Below are 10,000 nucleotides of genomic sequence, written 5' to 3'. Positions count from 1 at the left end.
TTTTCATCATACTAAGTGTGATAGAAGTATTGCTGCTTTATGGGGGGACATTTTTTTTTTTTTTTTTTTTTTTTTTTTTTATTTAACCCATTAGAACCAGTTGATGTGATGACACGTTTTGTGTTTTTTGCGTCAGACGCCTGGGACGAGCTATGAGGGCAAGCCGCACGCTCAGGTTGAGCGAGCGGGCAGCCCAGGCTCGTGGCTTGTGTGTCCGAGAATCTCGAGGCGTTAGGCTTATGCGTTCGAGAACTCCGGTATTGCGACCGTGCAAAGCCGGAACAGCCCCAGTGTGAATGGGTTAACTCTTTGATGATGGTGTGTCACACCCGTGTGACACGGCTAAATGCCCGATGACAGGGCGACGCATCAGTGTGACATTCCCGATGCAATATCGCATAGGCCCGGCGTAGGGGGGTTTCCACTTATTGCTGGGCCCGTCGGGATAGGGTTAAGTACTGTCATGAGCAAATTAAAAAAATATAACCATCCACAATGAAGATAACAAAAAGAGGAAAGGAACCTATGCTTATGACTGTGTGCACCACAGTACAAGGCATCCCTATTGGAACAGGAGTACATTGTAGACACTGGGCATGGTTCGAGTCCCCTTCCTCTTCTCGTTCTGCCCACATATCCTTCATCAGCAGTATTTTAGAGCAAGAGGTCAGCAAATTGCTGTGTGACATCACTCTATAAAGATAGTGCTTGCTACAGACTGGATGGGCACTTCAAAGCTTTCTCTCTCTAGGTTTTGGATATTAGGTGAAAGCCAATTTGCTAAATATTATGGTAATGGTAAATTTTCCGAATAACGCCGCGTCACTAAACACCATAAAAGTGGTATCGATGGATTCCTCTCAACCTCTACTATTCATATATAGTGCAAATAATGCGCGATTCCACCTCCGGACCCCATAATCTGGGTCCTGATAGTAGGGGAGGGTATGAAGTAGATCAGGGAAATTACGGGGTAAAATGTTATGAAATACCATAAAAATGGTATCGATAGATTCCTCTCAACCTCTACTGTTCATATATAGTGGAAATTATGTGCGATTCCACCTCTGGACCCCACAATCTGGGTCTCTTTTTTTAGGCACTTCATGCTACCTCGTCCTATTTCGGGGCATATTTCGCTTGCAAAATATTAACCCAATTACCTACCTAACTTTGCCTAGTTTTGAATTAAGCCCTAGCCAAGGGGGGGCTTCACCCCCCTGGACCCCCCCCTTTTAGGGCACTTCGTGCAACATACCTTGTGCAAAATACCCTGAAAACCACCATCCTCGACCCGAAATTTAAACATAGCTGTGTTTACGTATTTACGGCTAGCAACAAGCTGTGGATTGGAAACCCCCAAAGAATTACCTGCATGTGCTGTATGTTCTCTCGATAGATGGCGCAATATTCCCCATTGTTTACAGTATAATTATAGAGTACCCTCTATTGAGTGGTCGTGTCATTATCAGTCCTAGTTTCCTATCCTGAGGAATATATGAGACGAAGACTCAGATGCTGCCATCATGGCGCAGTGTGAAGGTTATTCATGGTCGTGGCATTTTCATCTACAGAACTAATTACACATCATAAGTATCATGAAGTGCCCTGAATAGGGGAGATCCACAGGGGGGTGTAGCTCCCTCTTCGCAAAGGCTGACTTTAAAACTAGGCAAAGTGAGGTAGGTAGTTGGGTTAAGGTTTTCGTGATACTGAAGTAGCACGAGGTGCCTTAAAAAGGGGGGGTCCAGGGGGGCAAAGCCCCCCCTCGGCTAGGGCTAACTTCAAAACTAGGCAAAGTTTGGAAGGTAACTGGGTTGAGATTTTGCAAACGAAATATGGCCGGAATTCATATTTTACTCCGCAATTTCCCTGATCTATTTGATGCCCTCCCCTACTATCGGAACCCAGATTGTGGGGTCCAGAGGTGGAATCGCGCATTATTTCCACTATATATGAATAGTAGAGGTTGAAAGGAATCCATCGATACCACTTTTGTGGTATTTTGTAATGCGGCGTTATTCAGAAAATTTACCATGGTAATTATAGTAATTATGACTGCAATTGTAATCATCACTCACTCATTATTCTTAGCACAAAAAAATAACACAGTGATCCAAAATCCCCTAACGTCATGGGTATTGTTGGATAAAGACGCAACCACACGTAGCGAAAAAACAAACCTTTGGGCATGACGTAGCTTTAATTATGACGTAACCCATAAAAGCTCTTTTCTTCTGGAAACGAAAAATAACCGAGATATATTATTTTGAAAATAATTAAAAACGATTAACGGGAGAGATGATTCCACCGTCTTGACAAACATCTGACTGAAAAATATCGGCTCTGCGCATGCGCCAACCTCCCCCGCGGAAATACAAAAAAGTATCGATAGACGGCAATACTGTCACGTGATAATAATAGCACCAATAGGGAAACAATAGGTCTAACCGACAAAATGATCGACCAATCACAGACAATTGAACATAGAGTCTGGGTCTTTGCTTGAATTTCAAAATCAGTTTCGAGATGGCTACATTGTGTGCAAGACGTAGGTACACTCCGTGGGAATTCATCACGGTTTTTTATAAAGATAACGCTGCATCACTGAAATCATTGCGTGACCACGGTGCTCTGCCAATGGAAATGGAGTGCAAAAACTGTGAATTACAACCCGGCCCCTCACACGCCTCCAATTAAGGTAAGAAGTGGTAACATTCGAAGATAAAAGTCAGATGCTACGAAGTGCCCTTGGCTAGGGCAGGCTAAAATCGGTCATTGAAAGTGAACCTGCCACGCAGTGGTTAAATAAGGGGGGACCAGGGGGGGGCGAAGCCCCCCCTTGGCTAGGGCAGACAAAAAATCGGTCAGTTCCGTGGTCGGTGGTGGACGTTCGTTTCGGAAAGTTACCGGCCACGCAGTGGCCTTAAAAGTGGGGGGGGTCCAGGGGGGGGGCAAAGCCCCCCTCTTGGCTAGGGCAAACCCAAAAACTAGGTTAGGTTAGGTTAGGTTTATGGGTTGGGTTTTGATTACGCAAAAAGCCCTTTAAATTTCGCGCCAGAATTCGTTAGTTCCGTATCGACGGTGGCGCGCGTGTGGGGAGGGAGGGAGGGGGGGGGGGTGTAACTCAACAACGAAAGGTTTCCGATGGAAATAAGTAGCGAAACTGTACAAAACAGAACGAAAACTACCAGAAAAAATATCGTGTCGTGCCTAGAGGTTTGGTTGCGTCTTTATCCAAATTTACCACGTCATGATGCCCCTTGTCAGGCCACAGCTCCTACATCATGCATGACATGACACCCATTTGCAATGGGTTAATTGGAAAAGAGCCATCTATTGGAAAATTGATTTTAGACCGCAGGCTTGACACTGCAAGCTAGTCTTGAGCCAACAACTGTACCAGGCAGAAATGCTTGGTATTGGCTCATTCAGAAGCTAAAGGTTTGTAGTGAAAATTATCTGATTCATTCTAATCATAGTTACCCTTATGACAATGGGGTGCTTTTGGCTCCAATTGGTCTAAAGGTAAATTTTTCGAACAACACTGCGTTACGAAATACCACATAAGTGGTATTGATGGATTCCTCTCAACCTCTACTATTCCTATATAGTGAAATTAATGAGCGCTTACACCCCTAAAGCCCACAATCTGGGTGCCGATAGTAGGGGAGGGCATGAAGTAGATCTTGGAAATTGTGGGGTAAAATATGAATTCCGGCCATATTTCGTATTCAAAATCTTAACCAATTACCTACCTAACTTTGCTTAGGTTTGAAGTTTGTCCTAGCCAGGGGGGGGGGGGCTTTGCCCCTCCACTGCCCCCCCCCCCCTTTTAAGGCACTTCGTGCTACCTCGTGCTACTTCAGTATCACGAAAACCTTAACCCAACTACCTACCTCACTTTGCCTAGTTTTAAAGTCAGCCATTGCGAAGAGGGAGCTACGCCCCCCTGTGGATCTCCCCTATTCAGGGCACTTCGTGAAACTTATGATGCGTAATTAGTTCTGTAGATGAAAATGCCGCAACTACGAACAACCTTCACACTGCGCCATGATGACGGCAACTGAGTCTTCATCTCATATATTCCTCAGGATAGGAAACTAGAACCGAAAATGACACGTCCACTCAATGGAGGGCACTATAATTATACTGTAAACAATGGGGAATATTGAGCCATCTATCGACAGAACATAACAGCACATGCAGGTAATTCTTTGGGGGTTTCCAGTCCACAGCTTGTTGCTAGCCGTAAATACGTAAGCACAGCCATGTTTAAATTTCAGGGCGAGGATGGTGGTTTCGGGGTATTTTGCACAAGGTATGTGCAAAATTAGGTAGGTCACTGGGTTAAGATTTTGCACACGAAATATGCCCCGAAGTAGGACAAGGTAGCACGAAGTGCCTTAAAAAAAGAGACCCAGATTGTGGGGTCCAGAGGTGGAATTACTTTTGTGGTATTTCGTAAAGCGACGTTGTTCGGAAAATTTACTGCCACCAGCAACATGCCCAATCAACCAGCATGCGACCAAACAAAGAGCCATGACAAAATATCTCATCATGACACCACCTCTTAACATGATATCTTGTCATCTAGCATTACCAGGTTAAATAAAGTAGTCAATATACATACTGTCTATGAAAGACATCAATAGTAATAAACCAATACTTATTTCGATGGGTTTTCGGTAACCGGCCGTAAAATGGAAGGCTAACTTACAAATCTGGACCTCTCTGGAAATAATACTAAGTGACCTCAGAGTCAGTTGAATACGACTCCATTTCCTCTTGAAAAAAACAAGCCATTTATCAACAATAACTAAGACTAGATCACCAAATTAACCATTTGAAATTGTGAATCTATCAAAACTAGACCAAGAAATCCTGCAACGTTAAAACAACGGAATACAAACAGGGCAAATCATTAAAGAGTATTTACTTGTCATGATCTTTGTGTGATCCTCCAGAGGACACCAAAGCCTGCAGCTGCTGACGGATTTGAACAGCAAAGGCCATTTTTTCAACGTTTCAAAGTTCTACGTCGTCGACAAGACGTCTCGCTGCGTGACACTGGCCGAGCCCCAAAACAAACGGTGAAATTAACAGACAACATTCTTTTTTTTTGTCTGCTTACAAAATAGTTTGTAATTTACTATAAAAAAATATTCTAAAATTGATTTACTATATATTTGAATAGAAATTTGATCACTTGTAAGAGCATAAAAGTTCGTGAAAATAACGCACATCATACCAAAACATAAACATGGCTGTTTATAACTATAGTTTGCCTTGAATATTTTTTCTTATTTTGTATGAAGACACCTATCGATAAATATCTTAAAGTGACCATTCAATATGGTTTTAAACAAAAAATCATATAGAAACATATCTAACGATAAAATATTTAATATTAAATATTAATAATATACTATTTGTTATGGCGACAAAGTCCCGTGACTTCGAATAAATTCAATATGAAAATTCTGGGTCGTCTCAAATTCCCTCTCTTGCATGGATAAACTCCGCCCTACGCTGGAACATCCAATCCTGAAAAAGCTCCTTTGCTGTTCGTGAAGGATAAGGGAAACGAGAGTCAGAGAAATAGGTTTTATCCTAACATTTTGTTTGGCGGAAGTGCACGGCTTGAATGGCCATGGCGGGAGAGGAATGCATTGTGCCAGTCCGGCCTCACACTCCTCTTTCATAAATGAATGCTGCCCTACAGCCACATCCTAATAAAGCCCAAATATCCCTCTGAGCGAGTGCGGTGCCTTTCCGAGCGCCAGGAAGGGCGCGGGGCGGGCGGCGGGGCGTGGGGCGAGCGCGGAGCCGCAGACGTGGCAGCGGCGCGCGCTACGCAGCCAGGAGAGCAGTGAGGGATCGTAATGGTGGGCGCGTGAGTTTGAACGCCCTCGGAATGCCACACAATAACCCTGGTAAGTCACCCTAAACGAGTTGCGAGGAGAGCCTTAAGGGTGTGTTCCAGGAAGTTAAGGTGTGGTTGAAGAGGACGGTGGCTGTTGTAGTGGTGTGAGTTGGGAGAAATGATAATTGTTGGGGAGGTGAAGGATCCCCCACTCATGTAAACACTACCGAAAATAGCGATAATCAATGAAAACAAACCTCGAAATCATCTTATTTTTAGCCCGTGGACCCACTTTATCTCAACTGCCGCCGAGCGGGACTAACCATTCATCGTAAGCCACAGTCATGTATGGACAAAAAGGTAAATATGAGGAGAGTATGAAAGAAAATAGGGGTGATATGTGGCCGGGTGTCCTCGAGAAGGCGGTGGGGGCGCGTCTTCTGACTTGGACGAAGGACGCGAGTTGTGAAGGAGGATTTCTTTGAGTTACTGGGCGGCGAAGGACTCGAGTCATCCTTCACTGATGGTTTCCCTGGGCGAGTCTCCGCTCCAGGAGTGGCTGTGGAGGGGTCTCACAGGCCAGGGGTCATGGGTGGGGGTGTCTGGCCCTGCACTGATAGCTGGGCTTTAATCCCCCTCTTTGGGATCTCTCATTCTGGGGGGGATTCCCGGGATTCGGGCTTTCTGTTGGCTTTACTAAGGCTGGGATGTTTGGTGAGGACATGCCTGGGAAGTTGTCAGGGAGGATGCTTGGGGGGATAGCCTTTGCTTTTGGACTTTTCAAGAAAATCAGGAGGCACCTCAACGATATCTTTGATACACTTGGACAACTTGGAGGAAATTTGTTATATCCCGCAATGCTAATGTCTTTCACTCTGTCACCACCTATTCTATCGGGCTTTGGATTTTATTTTTGTATGTAGAATTTTCATGAATGCTAAGTGAGGTTGAAGAATTGGTAAAACGCTGGGATAAATACATGACAGTTTCGAGTTATTTACTGGTAGACATTCACCAAGAAGGGATAGAATCAAGATTTTAGTTAAGAATAATCTAAATAGAATTTTGGCATTCTTACTCTGTACTCATGCTGTATATAGTTAGGATTCAGGTCTCAGTATTAGAACCCCAGAGCTTAATGGGGAATCATCAATAGAAAATAAGACTAAAGCGAGAATAGGCATTTGCAAAAGTTAATTAAGTTATATACAATATGAATTTGTCAACAGGGCTGGCAAGAGCAGCTGATACTATAAACAAAATGCAATAACGATTCCAGTGCTACTCCTTCAGTATACATGAGATGGAGGATGATGTGAGGCAAAGTCGGGTTGGTCAGGCAGAGTAAGATGAAGCACAGTTAGTAAAAATTTGTTACTTTTAGAATGTGTTATCAGATCTTTTCTGTGAATCTATAATTCCCTACAATTTGATAGGTACAACTAAGGTACATACCATTGTCCCTGTTCTTGGCACTCTGAGGATGTGCTCAGGGTGTTTTGGAGGCCAAAAATACTTGTTTTTGCAAATTGAAGTTATATGTATTTCTGATAACTTTTGGCCTCAGGAAATCTCCCCCTAAATTTCCCTAGTCCTGTCTTGAAATTTTGAGGGGGCGATACCCAGCAAAAGTTAAAAAGCTTGCAAAATGGATATAATATTGTTCCTAGTTACTGTTAAAATGTATATGATGGTCTAGGAATAGATTGAGAAAGAAGGAAAAAAATATTGTAGAAAATGTGTAAAGAAAAATCTGGAGCTTTTTCTAGAAGGGTTAGATTTAGATGTTCTTTGCAAAATTTGCAACTTTATGGCCATCTACAATGGCCCCCTAGCTTTCTAAAACAACCCTTTAATTTTGGATGAGAAATTGTAAAACACAATTTCTCATTTTTATATCAAATGAGGCTATTTTGTTCTGTTTTTGAAAAAAAAAATTGAGTGTTTGGAGTAGTCTGAAAGAGAAGAAAATTATATTTCTCAGAAATCATCAGAAAACTTTACTTTCACTTTTCCTGCAGAGGTGAAATTATTTTTCATTTCATATTCTGTGTCTTTCTCTCTGCTATGCTACAACCCCTAGATTTTGCTAACTGCCTACATCTGTAACGTTTATTGGAGTGAATGTTTTTGTTCTGTATGTTGTCCCAGTTATAGATACCCACACTTCATCCATCTGCCACTGTAATATTTTCCACTTGTTTGAAATTTGATGAAATTGAAATTGAACTTAAAGAAATGGGAGACATGGACACTAGCCTTTTCGTATTCTGTTAAAGAATCAAACCAGAAAATCTTTGCATAAAACACAGCCATAGAAAAATGGAACCAAATCACATTCACTTTCATTAATCAACCTTCAGCCAATTATTCAATGACTAATTGATTAATTTGGATGCATAAAAAAATTGAGATATTATTTTGGCAACAATTAAAGGATATCAGTTTGGAAAGTATAGCTAAAAATATCAAAGAAAATCTTTATCAGATAATTTTTCAAAACATTTTTTCCTCCATTTCTTCACAGATTTATACATACAAGGTATTACATTGTCCCTCAGAAAAGTGTAGAAATATGACCAGTCTTCCTCCTTTGCCTTTCTTTTCTCTAGAACTACAGTGGATTGTGCAAGTTCCCAGCATTAGTGGTTCACTCTTAAGTAAGAAATGCATAGGTTTTCTGTTATTATATATATTATGAATATTCCAGATCTATGCTTTTATATTTTAGGTCTTCTTTTTTTCTTTTAGATTTGTTTTTTCTTTTCTCTCTTGTTTTTCCCTCTATGTACAGTCCCTTCATCTCTTACACTCTCACAGCACAAACTCCCTCCTTCCCATCATTCACTTTCTCTATTCTTTCTCTACCCCCTCCCCCTATTTAGGTCTTGTTTAGATTGAGCTGAGACTTTACTGGTGATTAACATATGATATATTGGTTGGCCTGCAGGTTTTTTTGTTTTTCTTCTCACAGTGGCATCTATAGAATTGTGAAGATGGGTTGAGGATGTCATTTTTCCATACTCACAAGGAGGCAGTTATGAAAAATATTCAATTGCGCAAGGAGGGCATTGTTGAGATGGGATTATTTGGCAGGGCTTAACTCTTTGGGAACCTATGAGGGAGAATTGCATGTTTAGGAACAGACAGTCAAAAGAAAAGAGGAGGGAGTAATTTCTTTCTTGTGTGCTTTTGTTTTTTTGTTTTGCATATTACAAACTACAATTTGGTGGATCTCTCCACAAGTTCAGAGTTCCATCTTCACTGATATTCTGCTTCTAGAGGATCCACATTTGTCTTGATATGCTTATGTGAAACAACATTTGCTAGGTCTGTTAACCCAATTCAGATAGGTATCTTGGCCTGACAAAGGGCGCCATGACATTGGTGAAATTAGTCATTGTGGTATGTTTGATGTTAGGGGAGAGTGGATCACTGTTTCTATGTTACACTTGGAGTAATGACTCTATTTAGTAATTGGTGATAACAGTTGCAATTATAATTACTAAATTGCCTTAGTATTCATCAAGGCCTTGAAGAGCACTCATTCACAGTCTCTACTGAGCACCAGTTTTGGGGTGCAACAACATGCAACAAGACACTGACCTCCCACAATGGTAATGAAGGATGTGCAGGCAGAATGAGAAGAGGAAGGTGACCCAGACTATGGGCAGCATCTACAATGTACCCCTGTGCCAGTATGACTGCTTTGTCCTGTGACACTCATAGTCATAAGCACTGGTCTCCTTCCTCCTCCTCATCTCTTCATGTTATCTTGATTAGGGATGGTTATTTCCTTTATATTTGTGTACAAAAGTACATGAATAAGAAAAAAAAAGTTTTTGTCTTCCCTTAAAACTGTAATACTTCTATTACACAGAATATAATGAATATAATGAGCTGATATGGACCCTATTCCACAATTTTAGTTTCATAATATAGTAAAACACTATGAAGGAACAATTATTATAATGAGTGAATGAAAGAGGGCAAAAGGTTATGGTATGTCATGTGAAGCTTCTCATGCTGAAATAAAACCCATCTGAGGTGCTATGCCACTTGTACTAGTTCCTGTCCTGGGGTATTGAATAAATGAAATGTATGATATACAGGTCATCAGACTATGATTATTAG

The 10,000-nt window shown here is 41.5% G+C and overlaps 2 protein-coding genes across 9 annotated transcripts in view; one reads left to right on the top strand and one right to left on the bottom strand.

The window, feature by feature from the left end:
- CSN4 (COP9 signalosome subunit 4) overlaps positions 1–5,103 on the bottom strand; it is a 12,861-nt gene extending 7,758 nt beyond the window's left edge. Inside the window, exon 1 of the mRNA XM_043026283.2 lies at positions 4,940–5,103. Within this exon, the coding sequence (XP_042882217.1) occupies positions 4,940–5,016 (77 nt within the window). The 5' untranslated portion in view covers positions 5,017–5,103. The remainder of the gene's footprint in view (positions 1–4,939) is intronic.
- Positions 5,104–5,787: 684 nt separating this feature from the next.
- LOC122259478 (protein lin-54 homolog) overlaps positions 5,788–10,000 on the top strand; it is a 22,109-nt gene continuing 17,896 nt past the window's right edge. For 2 of the 8 annotated variants that reach the window (XM_086552076.1, XM_086552074.1), the window contains exon 1: positions 5,794–5,936. In XM_086552076.1, the coding sequence (XP_086408202.1) occupies positions 5,918–5,936 (19 nt within the window). In that variant the 5' untranslated portion in view covers positions 5,794–5,917. Of the gene's footprint in view, positions 5,937–6,068; positions 6,227–8,281; positions 8,527–10,000 lie in introns of those variants that run through there. The other 6 variants (XM_043026278.2, XM_043026277.2, XM_086552075.1 and 3 more) reach the window with 6 other exon arrangements.

Source organism: Penaeus japonicus, unplaced genomic scaffold (genome assembly GCF_977035675.1).
Source record: "Penaeus japonicus unplaced genomic scaffold, GWHDUDI00000001_assembly GWHDUDI00000026, whole genome shotgun sequence".
NCBI classification, from domain to species: domain Eukaryota; kingdom Metazoa; phylum Arthropoda; class Malacostraca; order Decapoda; family Penaeidae; genus Penaeus; species Penaeus japonicus.
This window is presented reverse-complemented; position numbering and strand designations above follow the sequence as displayed.